At 41.8% G+C, this 20,215-nt stretch overlaps 1 protein-coding gene across 9 annotated transcripts in view; it reads right to left on the minus strand.

Annotated features, from left to right (window-relative positions):
- HERC1 (HECT and RLD domain containing E3 ubiquitin protein ligase family member 1) overlaps window positions 1–20,215 on the minus strand; it is a 192,823-nt gene that overhangs the window by 48,060 nt on the left and 124,548 nt on the right. For 8 of the 9 annotated variants that reach the window (XM_056572873.1, XM_056572870.1, XM_056572876.1 and 5 more), the window contains 9 exons: window positions 17,962–18,086; window positions 16,155–16,375; window positions 12,448–12,716; window positions 11,953–12,005; window positions 11,638–11,838; window positions 4,577–4,751; window positions 4,170–4,443; window positions 1,809–2,022; window positions 1,511–1,716 (listed from right to left, as the gene is read on the minus strand). In XM_056572873.1, the coding sequence (XP_056428848.1) occupies window positions 1,511–1,716; window positions 1,809–2,022; window positions 4,170–4,443; window positions 4,577–4,751; window positions 11,638–11,838; window positions 11,953–12,005; window positions 12,448–12,716; window positions 16,155–16,375; window positions 17,962–18,086 (1,738 nt within the window). The remainder of the gene's footprint in view (window positions 1–1,510; window positions 1,717–1,808; window positions 2,023–4,169; window positions 4,444–4,576; window positions 4,752–11,637; window positions 11,839–11,952; window positions 12,006–12,447; window positions 12,717–16,154; window positions 16,376–17,961; window positions 18,087–20,215) is intronic. The other variant, XM_056572874.1, reaches the window with a different exon arrangement.

Raw genomic sequence — 20,215 nt, forward strand, 5'->3', positions numbered from 1 at the left:
ATTATCTCCTTGCAGCACCCGGCGTTCATTTAGAAAGCCGGCTGCTGCACCGGAGGCTAACGACGTCACTGTCTGTGCACCTGATGACTGCGGTGCCGCAGCAGAGAATGCGGGGCTCCCAGCGGTGGGACCCCCACCATCAGACATCTTATACCCTATCCTTTGGATAGGGGAAGAGTACCCCTTTAAGGACCAGGCCAATTCAAATTTTAGCATTTTTGTTTTTTCCTCCTCTCCTTTTAAAATCCCTGTCTTTTATTTTTTCACCTTCAGACCCATATGAGGGCTTGATTTTTGCGAGTCCAATTGCACTTTGTGATGACATCTTTCATTTTACCATAAGATGTACCATGAAACTAAAAAAATGTATATTTGCATGACGTCAGTGCGCCGCGCCGTGCAGTGCATAGCAACGAAGCAGGGGACGCACACCGGAGGCCTGAAGCAGCGCGGACCTGACCCCGGCAACAGGTAATTATGCAACCGGGGATGGGGGGAGGCAACGGGGCAGCGGCGCCGGCAATGGGTGCCGCTGCCCCTTTTCTCCCCCTGGCTGTCGGCGCCGCTTCTCTCCCCCTGGCCATCGGCGCCGGCAATGGGGCGCCGGCACCGATAGTCAGGGGGACAGAATGGGCAGCGGCGCCAATAGCCAGGGGGAGAGAAGGGCCGGCAGCAGGGCTCTAGACCCCAGGAAAGGCATGGGGAGAGAAGCCGGCAGCGATGGCCTCTCTCCCCCTGCCTTTCCTGGGGGTGTATCGGGGGATACACGAGCACACACGCACCCTCATTTTACCATGGATATTTGGGTAAAAAACTTTTTTTTACCCAAATATCCTTGGTAAAATGAGGGTGCGTGCGTGTTATAGGCCGGTGCTTGGTATACCCCGATAAATACGGTATGTTCTGCAGCTTACACTGTGAACTACTGTGTATATTTTATATGCAACAGAATAAGTGACATGTTGCACTACCATGCAAAGTGTTGGAAATGTACACATATTATCCCCATTGAATTGGGTTAATTGGTATTCAAAACAGCAACAAGTGCTCAAAAGATTCAAAATACAAGACAGAAATCTGAGGCTATGTGCACAAATCCTAAAAGATAAATAATTATAAAGGGGTATTCTGGCCTTAGACATCTTATCCCCTAGTCAAAGGATAGGGGATAAGATGTCTGATCGCGGGGGTCCCGCCGCTGGGAACCCCCGCGATCTCCGTGCTGGGTGCTGCTCCTGAGACGGTGACGTGTCATCACGCTACACCCCCTTTTGACAAAGCGCCACACCCCCTCCATTCATGTCTACGGGAAAGGGTGTGATCTTTTGGATGGGGATTAGATGTCTAAGGCTGGAATACCCCTTTTAGGTACCACTCAATTCTTAGTTCCCCCTCAATATAAGTGGTAAAATAGTTGCTAAGATAAGATTACAGCACAATGGAGATGGGAAATATTCCACATTAAGGAGTTAAAGATGGATTTAGTAAGCATTAGCTCCATGAAACATACTCTGTTCTGATGTGCCTCCAGCTTCGTAAAGGAACATTTTCTCAAGTCTCCAGCCATATCAGCAAGAGTTTGGGGGGCAGTCTGATTATCACGATCATGGGCAGCCAAGGTGCGAACTAACTGTTGAGCAGCCCACTGACGATGCTGCGAGGATAGCCGTGATGATAGGCAGCAGGCAGCTAATGCATTTGCCAGTTCCAAAGGACCTGCAGAGTAAAAGGTAACAGAAACGTGAACAACTCTCCAAAAAAATATACCTATTCAAAATACATTGAGCTAGGTTGGCAATGCCTTATACCTCTTTTCTCCATCTCTGCTTTGTCATAGTTTGGGCGTAATTTAGCTCCCTTGTCTGCAAGTAGAGCTACAAGGGCTTGTGTTACTACAAAATTGGGAGAGGTGACTAGCTTGTTCTCCTCAGCAATACCCCGTAGAAAACTTGGTAAAAATTTCCTCTGCACAGGGTCATCCACTGTTGTTAGATTCACACCAGTTGCTGCAGATATCAAATTCTGTAAAAACAGAAAGCAGACACAAATCATTTATGCTTATTAAATGAATTTAACAAAAAAGGTAACAATCATTTGTTTCAAAACACATTGGCCCATATTTAAGAATCAGTTAAGTGTATATACACAGTATCAGTTAACTGTACATACTTGAATGCTTATTGGATCTATGCATATCAGCTGTGTGGAAACCTCACTTTAGGCCTTAAATCTCTTTTTTGTGGCCCATTTTTTAACAGATTTTTAAGAAGAAGCTACCAGGAACACATTTATGGACATTTATCAACGGGTTTAGTCAGGTTTTCTTTACTATAATTGTTGCAACTGCGACTACGCGATTTTTCGTGCGACATTTTGACTGGAAAGCGAGAAAAGCAAGTTTTCCAAAAATTAACTACGTAGTAATAATTTTAAAATGGACTACGGGTAGTCAGGTATTTATTAACTGCGACAGTCGCAACTGCGCAAAGAAAAGTCGCAACAGGGTAAAAAATTGACTAAATTTACTCCAGCTCAAAAATGGAGCAGAAAAAGCTACTACCAAAGTAAAAAAGGAAAAATTGCTTACGTGAAAGAAAATTATCAACAGGCTGAAACCAATTCATAAATAAGTCACACATAAGCAAAAAAAAAAGTAAGGAAAAAATTACTAAAAAAAAGAATACATAAGCAAACATTGATAAATGTCCCTCATTATCCTCTAATTTTTTTCATATTCCAGTACAGCAAATAACCTGGAGTGGCCAGATGTGCAAGGTGTTCAGTGCATAAAAACATAGCCTTGACCAAGACTTGACCAAGAAATATCTAAAGACAGATTTTGGCTCTTGACAGTCTAGATTGATGGGCCTGTGGCTGGATCAGTAGGGGGCACAGAACTCTACTTCAACTCAGATGCCAGCAAGGTGGTGGTGGGGTACTATAATTGGCTGGTATTATCAAATATGGGATGGATGGACTTTTTCAGGTTGAGAATGGACTCAAAAATCAATTCTCAAGCCTACTGCCATTTTTAGAAGACATTTCAAACAGTGATCCAGGAAAAAGTCTGTATCTTTCAAGATGACCAATATTTTTATGCAAGACGTGCAACCAAGTACTCCACTGCATGGCTAGCCAGTAAAGGCCTTAAAGATGAAAATAAAATGACATGGACCCCTTCCTCACCTGACCGAAACTCTATCACTTGTGGCACTTCTTAAAGGGGTATTCCGTCTTTATACATCTCATCCCCTATCCAAAGGACAGGGGATAAGATGTATGATAGCAGGGGTCCCGCCGCTGGGACCCCTGTGATCTCTGTGCAGCCCCCGGCATTCTCTGCCGCAAGCTGCCTCAGAGCCAGAGACGTCACGGACACGCCCCCACGTGATGTCAGGCCCCCACGTGATGTCACACCACGCCCCCTCCATTTATGTCTATGGGAGGGGGCGTGACGGCAGTCATACATCCGTGATGGCAGTCATACATCTTATCCCCTGTCCTTTGGATAGGGGATAAGATGTATAAAGCCGGAATACCCCTTTAAATAATGGATTTACGGTAAGTACACCTCTCTGAACAGTGTCTCAGAGGCTGTGGTTGCTGGTGCACAAAAAGTTGATTGTCAACACATTAAGAACCTGCCAGACTTCATAAATGGAAGGCCTATAGCTTTTATTGAAAAGAATGGGTGGCTATATTGTCACCAATTTTTCATTTATTTATCTTATGTTACAAATATTTTGAGTTGTTTATTGTCTAACTTTTAAAGAGGAAAGTATGATTAGAATATTTTTGTTTTCCATCGAGTTGCATAATAACTGTGCACACTAATAGTTGCCCAATAATTGTGTACACAGAGATCTTATCAGAAAGCCAAAACCTCACTTTTTCTTAAATATTAAGTTTTAAGATTTATTAACATTTTGAACTGACAACGAACAATGTAGTTGTTCAATAATAAAATTAATCCTCCAAAAGACTAATTGCATAATAAATGTGCACACAGTGTAAAAACAGAAAACAATTCACTTTAACAAGCCTTATGTAAACTTACTGAAAATAAATACTTGAGAACATATTAATAAGTAGGTAGAAGTAATCTAACCTAAGTATAAGCACAGAGGAATACCTATTTCAATAGATACTATTCACAGTAAATATCTAACCTGGGTACAAAGCTGGACAAGAAGTCGAGCAGCACTGGGTGTGCTGGATGCAAGACAGCCCACAGCCGTGCTCAGGTACGCTAGACAGGAGATGGGTTTGCTAGTTTTGCTATGTAAACCACGTGATCGGTCAGCAGAATTAGAAAAGGTGTTTGAAGGACTGGTGGAGAGACCAGCTCTACCTGCTGCAGCCAAGCACATGAGACGAACAAGGGTGCGGATATCAGTTAGACCCAGAGACTCTAATCCTGCTGCAAGGCTACAACTTGATCCACTGCAGGAAGAGCATAAAGACACATTACTTTGGTTATAAAAGCAAATACATTGGACAGGTGAAAAATAAACCAAATATTATTAATAGTAAACAAACAAAAAGTAAAAATATATAAAGGATAGAAAGTACAGACCTAACGGAAAGTAGTGAAAGAGTACGCATCACCATAGTACGTGCCAGCAGGACTTGTGCCGCAGCTATCACTCTGCGGAGGGCCATCACACGATCATGAGGATTTACCAGAGCTGCTGCCTGTTCTCCCAAAGTAATTCTGCCTGATGAGCTCTTCTCCAAAGCCCCTTGGCAGCCTGAAGAAGAATCCCAGTATAGTGATATAACTAAACCATATACTGTATTTGTCTACAAACAAATCATGTGGCACATTTACAGTTGTGCTGTAATTCTGGTGAAATTTGTGCCAAAAAGGTGGCTTACAGATTTTAGACACACATGCTTTGACTGAAAAGGTGAAAAGGGGTATGGCTTATCAAAATGATGAGTTAACAGAGAGGGCCATGGTCTTAAAGCACCAAAAGAAATTACCAACATTTTTGCACGGATCTGGTATAAAGTCAGTAAACTAAATGGTATAAATACATACTAGACAGTGCAAACTTGTCTAAATAGTCTACAGATCTGTCCGATAGATCAATCAGCATGAGCCACTGTGATACAGTGGGGCAAAAAAGTATTTAGTCAGCCACCAATTGTGCAAGTTCTTCCACTTAACCCCTTAAGGACTCAGGGTTTTTCAGTTTTTGCACTTTTGTTTTTTCCTCCTTACCATTTAAAAATCATAACCCTTTCAAAAAAATTCCATATTATGGCTTATATTTTCCGCCACCAATTCTACTTTGCAGTAACAGTCATTTTACCAAAAACCCACGGAGAAACGGAAAAAAAGTTCATTGTGCAACAAAATTGAAGAAAAAAATGCCATTTTGTAAATTGTGGGGGCTTCCATTTCTACGCAGTGCATTTTTCGGTAAAAATTACACCTTTTCTTTATTCTGTAGGTCCATATGATTAAAATGATATCCTATTTATATAGGTTTGATTTTGTCTTACTTCTGGAAAAAATCATAACTACATCCAAGAAAATGAATACGTTTAAAATTGACCCCTATAACGTTTTTATTTATTCGCGTACGGGGCAGTATGAGGGCCCATTTTTTGCGCCATGATCTGGAGTTTTTAGCGGTACCATTTTTGCATTGATCAGACTTTTTGATCACTTTTTATTCATTTTTTCATTATCTAAAAGTGACCAAAAATACGCTATTTTGGACTTTGGAATTTTTGGGCCCGTACGCCATTGGTCGTGCAGTTAATTTTTATAGTTCGGACATTTCCGCACGCGGCGATACCACATACGTTTATTTTTATTTACACTTTTTTTTTTAACTGGGAAAAGGGGGGTGAATCTTACCTTTTTAGGGAAGGGTTAAATGATCTTTCTTAACTATTTTTTGACACTTTTTTTTTGCAGTGTTATAGCCCCCTCTAGTGGCTATAACATTGTACACTCTGATCTTCTACACAGATCACTGCCATGCATTAACCCCTTAAGGACCGGGGTTTTTTCCGTTTTTGCATTTTCGTTTTTTGCTCCTTGCCTTTAAAAAATGATAACTCTTTCAATTTCGCACCTAAAAATCCATTTGATGGCTTATTTTTTGCGCCAGCAATTCTACTTTGTAATGACGTCAGTCATTTTGCCCAAAAATCTACGGTGAAACGGAAAAAAAAATCGTTGTGCGACAAAATTGAAAAAAAAACGCCGTTTTGTAACTTTTGGGGGCTTCCGTTTCTACGTAGTACATTTTTTGGTAAAATGACACCTTATCTTTATTCTGTAGGTCCATACGATTAAAATGATACTCTACTTATATAGGTTTGATTTTGTCCGACTTCTGGAAAACTACATGCAGGAAAATTAATACGTTTAAAATTGTCATCTTCTGACCCCTATAACTTTTTTACGGTACCATTTTTGCATTGATAGGACTTATTGATCACTTTTTATTCATTTTTTAATTATATAAAAAGTGACCACAAATGCACTATTTTGGACTTTGGAATTTTTTTGCGCGCACTCCATTGACCGAGCGGTTTAATTAATGATATATTTTTATAATTCGGACATTTCCGCAGGCGGTGATACCATATGTTTATTTTTATTTACACTGTTTTTTTTTTTATGGGAAAAGGGGGGTGATTCAAACTTTTAATAGGGGAGGAGTTAAATGATCTTTATTCATTTTTTTTTTTGCAGTGTTATAGGTCCCGTAGGGACCTATAACACTGCACACACTGATCTTCATCATTGATCACTGGTTTCTCATAGGATAGCGAGGAGGCAGGTAGGGGCCCTCCTGCTGTGCTGTAAGCTGTTCGGGATGCCGCGGCTATCCCGAACAGCCCACTGAGTTAACCGTCAACTTTTGCTTTCGGTTTTAGCAGCGCGGCTCAGCTCTGAGCGCGCGGCTAAAGGGTTAATAGCGCACGGCGCTGCGCGCTATTAGAGGCTGGTCCCGGCTTCACTATGACGCCGGGCCCGCCGTGATATGATGCGGGGTTACCGTGTAACCCCACGTTATATCAGGAGAGCAGGACCAAGGACGTACCGGTACGTCCTTGGTCCTTAAGGGGTTAACATGGCAATGATCAGTGTTATTGGCGGTCGATTGCTCAATCCTGGATTTCAGGCTTGGAGAAATCAATCGCCGATCTGATGTGCTGGAGGCAGGTAACGGACCCTCTGCTCCTGTTCTAGCTGATCTAAAAATCACATCGTCTTATTTTTGAAGAATTTATTTGCAAATTAGGGTGGAAAATAAGTATTTGGTCACCTACAAACAAGCAAGATTTCTGGCTCTCACAAACCTGTAACTTCTTTTTAGGAGTCTCCTCTGTCCTCCACTCGTTACCTGTATTAAAGGCACCTGTTTGAACTTGCTATCAGTATAAAAGACACCTGTCCACAACCTCAAACAGCCACACTCCAAACTGCACTATGGCCAAGACCAAAGAGCTGGAAGGACACCAGAAACAAAATTGTAGACCTGCACCAGGCTGGGAAGACTGAATCTGCAATAGGCAAGTAGCTTGGTGTGAAGGAATCAACTGTGGGAGCAGTTATTAGAAAATGGAAGACATACAAGAACACTGATAATCTCTCTTGATCTAGGGCTCCAAGCAAGAACTTACTCTGTGGTGTCAAAATGGTCACAAGAATGGTGAACAAAAATCCCAGAGCCACATGGGGGGACCTAATGAATGACCTGCAGAGAGCTGGGACCAAAGTAACAAAGGCTACCATCATTAACGCACTACGCCGCCAGAGACTCAAATCATGCAGTGCCAGACGTGTCCCCATGCTTAAGCCAGTACATGTCCGGGCCTGTCTGAAGTTTGCTAGAGATCATTTGGATGATCCAGAAGAGTATTGGGATAATGTCATATGGTCAGATGAAACCACTTTTTGGTAAAAACTCAACTCATCGTATTTGGAGGAGAAAGAATGCTGAGTTGCATCCAAAGAACACCATATCTACTGTGAAGCATGGGGGTGGAAACATCATGCTTTGGAGCTGTTTTTCAGTAAAGGGACCAGGATGACTGTCCTGATCCGTGTAAAGGAAAGAATGAATGGGGCCATGTATCGTGAGATTTTGAGTGAAAACCTCCTTCCATCAGCAGGGGCATTGAAGATAAAACGTGGATGGGTCTTTCAGCATTACAATGATCCCAAACACACCACCCAGGCAATGAAGGAGTGGCTTTGTAAGAAGCATTTCAAGGTCCTGGAGTGGCCTAGCCAGTCTCCAGATCTCAACCTCATAGAAAACCTTTGGAGGGAGTTGAAAGTCTGTGTTGCCCAGCGACAGCCCCAAAACATCACTACTCTAGAGGAGATCTGCATGGAGGAATGGGCCAAAATACCAGCAACAGTGTGTGAAAACCTTGTGAAGACTTACACAAAACGTTTTACCTCTCTCATTGCCAACAAAGGGTATATAACAAAGTATTGAGATGAACTTTTGTTATTGACCAAATACTTATTTTCCACCATAATTTGCAAATAAATTCTTAAAAAATCAGAATGTGATTTTATGGATTTTTTTCTCATTATGTCTCATCGTTGAGGTATACCGTATTTATCGGGGTATACCACGCACTGGCCTATAACACGCACCCTCATTTTACCACGGATATTTGGGTAAAAAATTTTTTTTACCCAAATATCCATGAAAAAATGAGGGTGCGTGTGTGCGCGTGTATACCCCGATATACCCCCAGGAAAGGCAGGGGGAGAGAGGCCGTCGCTGCCCGCTTCTCTCCCCCTGCCTTTCCTGGGGTCTAGAGCGCTGCTGTCGGCCCTTCTCACCCCCTGGTTATCGGCGCCGCTGCCCGTTCTGTCCCCCTGACTATCGGTGCCGGCGCCGATAGCCAGGGGGAGAGAAGCGGCGCCGACAGCCAGGGGGAGAGAAGGGGCCAGGGGGAGAGAAGGTCCGCGCTGCTCCAGGCCTCCGTCGTGCGTCCCCAGCGTCGTTGCTATGCACGGCGCGGCGCTCTGACGTCATGCGCCGCGCCGTTCAGCGCATAGCAATGACGCCGGGGACGCACGACGGAGGCCTGGAGCAGCTCGGACCGGACTCAGGTAATTATGCCACCGGGGATGGGGGGAGGCAACGGGGCAGCGGCGCCGGCAATGGGTGCCGCTGCCCCTTCTCTCCCCCTGGCTGTCGGCGCCGGCACCGATAGTCAAGGGGACAGAACGGGCAGCGGCGCCGATAACCAGGGGGTGAAAAGGGCCGACAGCAGCGCTCTAGACCCCAGGAAAGGCAGGGGGAGAGAAGCGGGCAGCGACGGCCTCTCTCCCCCTGCCTTTCCTGGGGGTGTATCGGCGTATAACACGCACACAGACTTTAGGCTGAAAATTTTAGCCTAAAAAGTGCGTGTTATACGCCGATAAATACGGTAGTTAAGATGAAAATTACAGGCCTCCCTCATCTTTTTTAAGTGGGAGAACTTGCACAATTGGTGGCTGACTAAATACTTTTTTGCCCCACTGTAATTGTATTTGAAGACTGTAGGTCTTCGCACTGTCCAATGATTACACATTTCTATATAGTAAACTAAACAGACTATTCCATTTTGGCCTTTAAGACAATTTCATTTTTGCATTTTCGTTTTTTCCTCCTCACCTTTTAAGAGCCATAACTCTTATTTTTCAATCTACAGACCCATTTAAGGGCTTATTTTTGCGTGATCAATTGTACTTTCAATTAAACCTTTCATTTTATCATAAAATGTATGGCGAAATACAAAAAAATATTATTTGAAAATTGAAAAGAAAACAACAATTTTGCACATTTTGGAGGGTTTTATTTTTACGTGTACACTTTATGGTAAAACGAATATATTTTCTTTATTCTGTGGTTCAATACGACTAAAATGATACCCATGTTTACATGTTTTACTATTATTGTACAGCTTTAACCCCTTAAGGACGCAGGGCGTACGGGTACCCACCCGTTCCCGAGTCCTTAAGGACTCAAGGCGTACCTGTACGCCTTGATCCCACTAATGGGGTTTAAACCATTCTCACGAGCGAAGAACGGGTTAACCCCATGGGTCCAGATTGTTACAGGCAGCCAGGACCCACAGCTAATGCCGGGCACCATCGATCGGGCTGATGCCTGGCATTAACCCGTTAGAATCCACGATCAAAGTTGATTGCGGCGTCTAAAGCAAAAGTATAAGAATCCCGTCAGCTCAGTGGAGCTGATAGGGACTATTGCGACAGAGGCGCAATGTCCCAATCAGCTTACTGGATGACGGGAGGGTCCTCACCTGACTCCTTGTCGTCCGATCGGTGATCTACTGCTCCATGCCTGTGCAGCAAGTAAGATTTATCAATGCTATGCTATGGCATAGCATTGAACAGTGTATGCAATCAAAAGTTTGCATGGTATAGCCCCCTAAGGGGGTAAGGGGGCTAAAAAAAAAAAAAAAAAAAAAGTTAAAAGTGGTAAAAAAAATATGAATAAATAAGAGAATAAATGTGAATAAGCCCCCCCCAATAAAAATGTAAATCATACCCCTTTTCCTATTTTTTAAAATAAAATAATGTAATAAAAAAATAATAATCATATGTGGTACCACCGTGTGCGTAAATGTCCAAACTATTAAAATATAAGGTTAGCTAAACCACATGGTCGTGCACGTAACAAAATACCAAAGTCCAAAATGGTGACTTTTTGGTCACTTCATATACCATAAAAATATTACCGTAATATAAAGCGATCAAAAAGTCCCATCCAAACAAAAATGGTACCGATAACTACAAAAATAAGCCCTCATATAGCCCCATACGTGGAAAAATAAAAAAGTTATAGGGGTCAGAAGATGACAATTTTAAACATACTAATTTTGGTGCATGTAGTTATAATTTTTTTAAAGTTGTAAAATAAATATAACCCACATAAATCGGGTAATCCCTGTAACCGTATGGACCTATAGAATAAAGATAATGTGCATTTTTACCAAAAAGTGCACTGCGTAGAAACAGAAGACCTAAAAGTTTGCAAAATTGGCGTTTGTTTTTTTATTTTAATTTCAGCCCACAAATTTTTTTTTGTTTCACCGCAGATTATGTTATAAAGTAAGTAATGTCATTACAAAGTACAATTGGTGAAGCAAAAAAACAAGCCCTTATATGGGTCTGTAGGTGTAAAATTGAACCTGTTATGATTTTTAGAAGATGAGGAGGAAAAAATGAAAGTGCAAAAACGAAGATTGTTTTGAGTCCTTAAGGTGAAAATGGGCTGAGTCCTTAAGGAGTTAAGAAAAAAAAATGTAAACAAAATCAGTATGTTTAAAATTGACCCCTATAACTTTCTAATTTTTCTGTATATGGGGCTAATTTTTTGTGCAATGTACTTTAGTTTTTATCAGTTCCACTTTTGCCTACATTTGATTTTTGATTACTTTTTATATAATTTTTGGGGGATTTGATGTTAACAAAAACAAACAATTTTGGACTTTTTGGTGTGGTACCGAACGTACCCTAAGGGGTTAAAGAACTAGCTTCACATCACCACCCACTTTATCTTTGTGAACTAGTTATGCCACAAATAATTGGCCATTACCATGATTAAGTGATTTTGGATTGATAACTCAATGTACCTATTTGCATTAGTGTTTCCTCCATGCTGTTGGTTGCAGTTACCATGGCTACAGAGGCCCCCAAAGGATCACTATCTGGAAACTGCACTGGTTCTGGTACAATCCTGCGATCATTAAGGCCAAGAGGTCCAGCTAGAAGTTCAAATTCTTCTTCTCCAGTCAACTTATCATCTTCATCAACATCCAGCATGTCCCAGTCCTCTGTGTAATGTACCAAATAATAATAATAATAATATACAATTAGGAAGACTCACTTGGATCAATGCTTTTTATTTAACAATGGGATCAACAGTCAAGAAAGCCGAACTATTTTACCTTCGTAAACACTGTCTTGTTTGCCAATCAAGTCAGGTGCATGTCCTTTGTACCTAGAGCACAAAATGGTGAATTAGTTTCTTATTTTACACTTCACATAAAAATGTCTCTGTTATTTGTTTCTTGGTTAACAGATCCCTAGTGTTCTGTCTGAATGGAGCAGCAGTTTGCATGTACAACCGTTGCTCCTTTAATTGTTAATGTTGAGTGCCAAAGATAGCTAGGTACCGGCAATGAAGCATCACCATTGTGTTTAAAGTGGTATTCCGGCCTTAGACATCTTATCCCCTATTCAAAGGATAGGGGATAAGATGTCTGATCACGGGGGTCCCCGCATTCTGTGCCGGGCGCTGCTCCAGAGAGGAAGATGTGACATCATGCCACCCCCCTCCATTTATGCCAGATGCTGCATGGACATCATAAGGGGTCCCAGTGTGCAATACTAACGAAGAAACAATGACCCCAGCAGGATGAGATTGCAGCAAATGGTCTTACTTTTCTGATGCAGTTGCTTTACGCTTGCTCTTCAGGCTCAAATACTTTTCACGACAGTTTCCACATAACAGATAATATGGGTTCCCACTGCCACATTCCCCTCCAAACCAGCCATCCACATAAGAGCCATTACTACGATATCCTTGCCGGTTGGCACTGTGCCCACAGCCTGGATGATACCTCTTCATGTGTTGATTGAAGCTCAGCACACTTGCCTCACAGAGCTCACATATTACAACCTCTTCCCTCTCATCTGTTTCACAGACATGCTGTAAAGGAAACAAAGCTTTTTCAGTTGTGAGTGTGAAGGACAAGGATGGCTTCAACGACAAGCAAGGTAGAAGCTGAGCAAAACATGCATGTTACTTCATAGTGATCATAAGCAACATATAATGAACACATAAGGATAAGCAAGAACAAGAACATAGCATGCAGAGAAATGCAAATTACAAACAAAAAACATGTATATATTGTTACAAAGGTATGAATTAACCCTTTAACTGTTAAGGATATGTGCATAAAAAGATTTGCATATATCTGTTTATTCTTAGGGCCCTATACCATGGGGCCATTATAAGCCAAATAGGCCAATAATAACCTTATCAAAAGGGGCAGAGATCAGTCGACAAAGAGCAAATGCTTGATTGTCAGCTGATAATTGTCAGAATTACAGAAGAAAGGGACATACAAATGATCCAGAGATTGTTCATGCTGCCCTGATGGCCCGAATATTAAGCCACATAATAAGCTAGGTAAATAAGCACCGATCTAGGAGAACAGTGCTCGTATCAGGGGAGAGTAAAGCTGTGTAATATATTAAAGCTCAGAAACATAGCTTATAGTTGATACCAAAGATTTTGTTGCAGGCACAGAGCTTGTCTGAAGTCAGGAAGCACTATGGATTGTGTTAATTCCTGATATTGTCTCTAAGAGGGGCATTCATCAATATTTTAGTAGTATATGTGCTATTTAACCGGCTCCTACACCCATGCTACTCGTTTAGACTGCTTTTCAGGGCTGAAGTGACATGGTGCGAGTTTGTGTGTAAATCACGGTGCAACTTTTTTGAGACTTTCAGATAAAATTTGCAGTTAATGATTCAGTTCCCACTGCATAAAACTAGTCTAAAGCACTGCACATGGTAGTTCACTTTCAGTTAGCAAAAGTCGCATCAAAAGTCACAGGGAAATTGACAGACTTTTTTTTTGAGACAATTTTAGATAAAAAAAAAAAAAAGATCTAAAAACAGCTTGATGAATTCTCCTCTAAGTGCATAGACTCTGCTCATACTGAAACATATAGGTCTTGAGCACACAGAATGTTTTTCCACTATGCATGTTTTGTACTTCACTGCTGGATGTTGATTTTATGCGGAATTTCTACGAATAAAATTGTATCCTGACCAAGTCCTGGACTGACTTTTTTTACTTGTTTTATTTATGTCATGTTTTGCTAAGGCTCTTGTTATGCCATGTGTAAGACCTACCTACAGCATATACACCAGATACTTCCCTATCAAAATAACATGTAAGTTTGACCAGAAGAAAAATGAAGTAAAAAAGAAAACCCCAAAATTTGCTAAATTGCTATTTCTTTTCAATTTCACCTCACAATTTTTTTTCTTTTCTTACGGAGCATAAGTTATAGAAAAATGGTGTCATTACACAGTATAATTGGTCCCGCAAAAAACAAGCCCTTATACGGGTATGTAGAAAAATAAGAGTTATGACTATTATAGGGTGAGGAGGAAAAAAACAAAAAGTGCAAAAACTAGATAAATAAACTAATAAAGACCTTCATTATATACTATTTTGGTTGAAATTATTTTTGTACCAGGGCAAGTGGATTTTCAGGAGGGACAAGTAGATTGTGCTCCATTTTTATTTATTTTTTATTATTATTTAATGTTTACTTTTTTTTATTTCCAGACCCATGAGAGTGTGTGTGTGTGTGTGTAATATATATATTTATGTTATGTTATATATATATATATATATATATATATATATATATATATATATATACACATACATACAGGGTGGGCCATTTATATGGATACACCTTAATAAAATGGGAATGGTTGATGATATTAACTTCCTCTTTGTGGCACATTAGTATATGTGAGGTGTGAAACTTTTCAAGATGGGTGGTGACCATGGCGGCCATTTTGAAGTTGGCCATTTTGAATCCAACTTTTGTTTTTTCAATAGGAAGAGGGTCATGTGACACATCAAACTCATTGTGAATTTCACAAGAAAAACAATGATGTGCTTGGTTTTAACGTAACTTTATTCTTTCACTAGTCATTTACAAGTTTCTGACCACTTATAAAATGTGTTCAATGTGCTGCCCATTGTGTTGGATTGTCAATGCAACCCTCTTCTCCCACTCTTCACACACTGATAGCAACACTGCAGGAGAAATGCTAGCACAGGCTTCCAGTATCTGTAGTTTCAGGTGCTGCACATCTCGTATCTTCACAGCATAGACAATTGCCTTCAGATGACCCCAAAGATAAAAGTCTAAGGGGGTCAGATCAGGAGACCTTGGGGCCATTTAACTGGCCCACGACGACCAATCCACTTTTCGGGAAACTGTTCATCTAGGAATGCTCATACCTGACACCCATAATGTGGTGGTGCACCATCTTGCTGGAAAAACTCAGGGAACGTGCCAGCTTCAGTGCATAAAGAGGGAAACCCCTCATCATGCAGCAATTTCGCATATCCAGTGGCCTTGAGGTTTCCATTGATGAAGAATGGCCCCACTATCTTTGTACCCCATATACCACACCATACCATCAATTTTCGTGTTCCAACAGTCTTGGTGGGATCTATCCAATGTGGGTTAGTGTCAGACCAATAGCGGTGGTTTTGTATGTTAACTTCACCATTCACATAAAAGTCTGCCTCATCACTGAACAAAATCTTCTGCGTAAACTGAGGGTCCTGTTCCAATTTTTGTTTTGCCCATTCTGCAGCACCTGAAACTACGGATACTGGAAGCCTGTGCTAGCATTTCTCCTGCGGCGTTGCAATCAGTGTGTGAAGAGTGGGAGAAGAGGGTTGCATTGACAATCCAACACAATGGGCAGCACATTGAACAAATTTTATAAGTGGTCAAACTTGTAAATAACTCATGAAATAATAAAGTTACGTTAAAACCAAGCACATCATTGTTTTTCTTGTGAAATTCCCAATAAGTTGGATATGTCACATGACCCTCTTCCTATTGAAAAAACTAAAGTTGGATTCAAAATGGCCGACTTCAAAATGGCCACCATGGTCAACACCCATCTTGAAAAGTTTCCCCCCCTCACATATACTAATGTGCCACAAACAGGAAGTTAATATCACCAACCATTCCCATTTCATTAAGGTGTATCCATATAAATGGCCCACCCTGTATATGCATATACACATACATACACACACATTTAGTTTTAGAAGCTAATAACGGAGTAATAGGACAGCAAACTAGACAGTACAATAGAGATTTACCCAATATTATGGAATTTAGAAATGCCCACCCTTATATGTAAATCATCCAAAATAAAAATCAGTTAAGAGAGAATCCTTATAGCTAAATCTGTAGATGATGTAGCTGGAAGCTGCATGCATCAATGCTCTTGATCTCATGCTAGGGTAAGAAGCAAGGGATGAGGGATTAGAGCAGAGATGAGAGCAGCTCCAGCTGCTGTCACACACCCATGTTGGCCAGTCCAGTACCTCTGGGATCCACATTCCCAGAATATCATTATCGCTTGCTAGGTCTTGTCCAAACATTGCCTCCATGGCTTCATCATCAAGGTCAATTTCTAGTTCTTCATCGAGATTGAGGTCATACAACGCTCCAGGTTCCTGCTGCAGGGATACACCATCTCTTCGACCCTGGTTTCGGTGAGCCTGAACAGTACGGTATAATCCAGCTGCCAATAAGATACAGGTTAGAGGTCATTATACCAAACTGATAACACAATTAGCCTTACATTCTATTCAATGGGTTACTAGACAGAGATAAAAGCTGCACTTTGACAGTGATATGTAAGATGAAATAATAAGCCAAGGGCAGACATGGTGAGAGTGCCCTATAAAAAAAAAGGCTACAGTCATTATATCCCCAAAATAGCTGCTTGCAGACCAAACAATGCATTCAGTTAAACATTAGATAAAGAAGTAGTAATTTTTGGCCTTGGTGTCCTGTAGAGATTAGCGAAGTTACAGTGATTTGATTTGTCACGAACTTCCCGGCACGGCAGTTGCTGACTTTAGCCTGCATTAGTTAGTTCGGTTTTCAGGTGCTCCGGTGGGCTGGAGACTCTCTCCTAGGACTGTATCCACCTTTTACAGCCCACCGGAGCACCTGAAAGCTGAACTAATTTATGCAGGCTAAAGTCAGCAACCACCAAGCAGAGAAGTTTGTGACTAATCAAATCACTGTAACTTCGCTCATCTCGTGTCCTGTTAAGAACTTCAATTTAAACCTGTTGAATGGTGACACAGCAGGGAGAGTGGTTGTCTTGTATGCTAGACAAACATATGACACTAGAAGTCTCTCACCAAGGATGTGTCTAAGGCCTCTTCAGACAAATATTTGTTATTTAAGGCTTCAGAGAACAACCACTGGATCATTAATGCATGCCTTTGCCACCACTACCACACATCCCCTAAAACATGAAGGGATGTGTAGCTGATGAGCCAAGGTTTTTTGACAAGTCCTTAGATTTAAAGAGAATCTGTCAGTTATACAGTATATCAAGCTGCAGCACGCATTCCTCCACCTTCCCCTACCACCCTTCTGCTTTGCTTGATTGACATGCATGGCTTAATAATGGAAGCTGGGCCCTGTATGTGAATCAGTCAAGGCAAAAAGTGGTGGGGACGGAAGGAGGCAGGCATGTTGCAGCTCACACAGCCTCCCTGACAATTTAGCTCAGAGCAATATATAGAGCTCACAGATTCCCTTTAAAGTGTCTGTCCAGTCAGACACTTATATAAAAGATATGTACTGTAAATTAGTTTCTACAGTAGATGGTTACCTACAATATGATTTCCTCAGATCTTGCAGTTAAGCTGCTTTTATAGTTTCACTCTACTAGGGCAGAGCTGTGATCTGGGAGTACAGTTAGACACAGAGGGGGAGATTTATCAAAACCTGTCCAGAGGAAAAGTGGTTGAGTTGCCCACAGCAAAAAATGAAAGAAGCAATCTGATTGGTTGCTGTTGTGAACTCAGCCACTTTTCCACTGCACATGTTTTGATAAATCTTCCCCAGAGTCTACATGCAGTCTGAGCGAAATCTCCTGTGTTATTATTGGTTCAGGCTTATGCTCTCTCCCTCCAGTGGGCAGCCAATCTGAGGAGGGAGAGCTGACTAATACAAATCTATGACAGACTCACCATAAAGAGACAATTTCATGTACCAACTGTTCCCATAAACACTTTTTTTTATTCTGGGGCAAAAGTGCATTATTACATGAGTATTACAAAATACATAATTCATTGAATAACATACCAGCCCTTGCCAGAAGTGTTCTTGCTGCCAGATCGAACTTCTGCCTTCTTGTTACAGTGGATCTTCCTCTGGTCTGTTGTCCACTACTTGCTCCAGCATTTTCAGATTGTTCCATGCTGTCTGGGCTATAAGTAAGTCATAATACAAGATACAATTTAAGCTGACCCCATGGCCTCATTCACAAAATATTTTTTCAAACATTCATATTGTCATAATTTTTCGATTAATCAAGATGATAAAAAAAATAAATAGTATGACTACACAATACTACTACACAGTGCATGAATAATATAGTTATTCCATATTGCATTGCAACCTACAACTGGCCAGGACCCCAAAAACACCATGAATCAACCCAGGTTGGGTTTTTCTCACCACAGCATTTTCAGTTGCCCATCTGGCCAAGATAACTATGAGGTTTCCTATGGTGGCCCAGATAACTATGATCACTACTGCAGTGTCTACTGGCAAGACATCTTGAGCCTTTTACTTCTGCAGCCATTTCGCTGTCTATAGCAATACAAACCCCCATCCTTTACACTGCTATCCTGCTCTTACCACATGTACTGTGCCTGCTGCTGCCCCATGTGTCCCCATTATAGAGCTGCCGAGTCCCCAAAAATTATACTGCACATAGAGTCTGAGGATGGGGAGGAGAGTTCACAGCAGAGGTAAAACTAAAAAATAATGGGCTCAGACCAAACAACAAGGTTACAGGGGTTACACCAAGATTTAAACTAATCACCAACCAACAGTATGTAGTAAGTATCTGAAAGAAGTGCCATGTACAGAGTTAATGGAGAAGCAGTACACATGATCACCTGCTGCTCTACCCATTCTCTATGGGGCTACCAAACAGAGTGAATGGCGATCAAGTGTGCTGCCATTTAATTTACTTGAGGGACAAGAGATCACCATTCTCAGGATCAGTCTGGTTTCAACAGTCAGACCCCCACCAATTACATACTTACCAACCACCCCATCACAGCCCAGATCAGACAAAATTACACCCTTCCCCCCCCCCCCCCCCTTCCACACAGACTGATGTAAATGCCACCTCCCTCACAGCCCCCTCCCTCTAGGGCTTCCCTGTTTTTGGGCTTTGTGCAGCTAGGGGAGTGCTGGCACATTACTGCATTCAACAAGAGTCACTGAGAGGAAGGCCGCGGGGACCCAGCGAGATGTCACCCTAGCTGAAGCAACAAGGCGAGGAAAAGCAGACATGACCAGGGAGCAGGAGATTGCCCACCCAGACTGGAGGGCAAGCACAGTACAACTGACATACTCCTAAAAAGGAGGAGGGACTTGCGACAGCCGAGACTGTTGGGGAACCCCGGGGAGCCAGAGGTGACTTGTACAGAGAGGCCTCAAGAGGAAGGCCTAGAGACACTCTAAGCAGAAAGATCAATGGAGAGTAAGAGCAGTGAACAGCACTCACATTCAGAAGGAAGCACAAGGACCACAGGATGGCTTCCAAGCAAGATGTACCCATACCGGGAGAGAGGGCAGCGCGAGGGGCTGGAGAAGCCAGGGTATGGACCTGGCAAGAACCAACAGAATTTAACCCAGAGGAAGAGGGGATAAAACAGGAACTGCCCTGGCAGGACCAACAAGTGCCCCTTCGAAAGCTAGGACAGCAACAGCTGCAACTAAGCCATATCCAGCAGAACTTCTCCAAGAACAGGAAGAACGAGGGCAGGAGCGAAATAAAAGAAACCCTCCGATACTGGGAGGTCGGAGGACAACGAATGCAAAAGGCAAGAGCAGGAGCCGTACAAGGGCCATACAACCCCTCAGAAGAAGGGGAAGCGCGAAGGCTGAATCTTGATTGGCTGCAACCATCTGGTCAATCCCCACTTTAGGCGGAAAATATGAATAAGTGATGTTCTATTCACATCACTCGCCGGAGTACAGAGCAGAGATGCGAGTGCTGTATAGAGCTGCTTTGCATCTCTGCTATATTATGGACGATCGCTTTGGGGGATATGTCTATTAGTATAGGTACTACTACTACCATCATGGAACAGTGTGTTCCATGCTGGGAGTAGTAGTACTTCCTAAAAAATGTCAAAAAAAAGAGAAAAAAAAGTGAAACACACACACACACTTTATAAAAAATTAATTTAAATTTTGTTATAAAAAAATATAAATTTCGTTAAATACATTTTTTTTTCCATCACTAATGCATTTTAATTTTTTTTTGGTACCCAACAAAATTTGAGTACCAAAAAAAAAAAAAAATGCCAAAAATGCT

The sequence above is a fragment of the Hyla sarda genome, chromosome 4 (assembly GCF_029499605.1).
Source record: "Hyla sarda isolate aHylSar1 chromosome 4, aHylSar1.hap1, whole genome shotgun sequence".
NCBI classification, from domain to species: Eukaryota; Metazoa; Chordata; class Amphibia; order Anura; family Hylidae; genus Hyla; species Hyla sarda.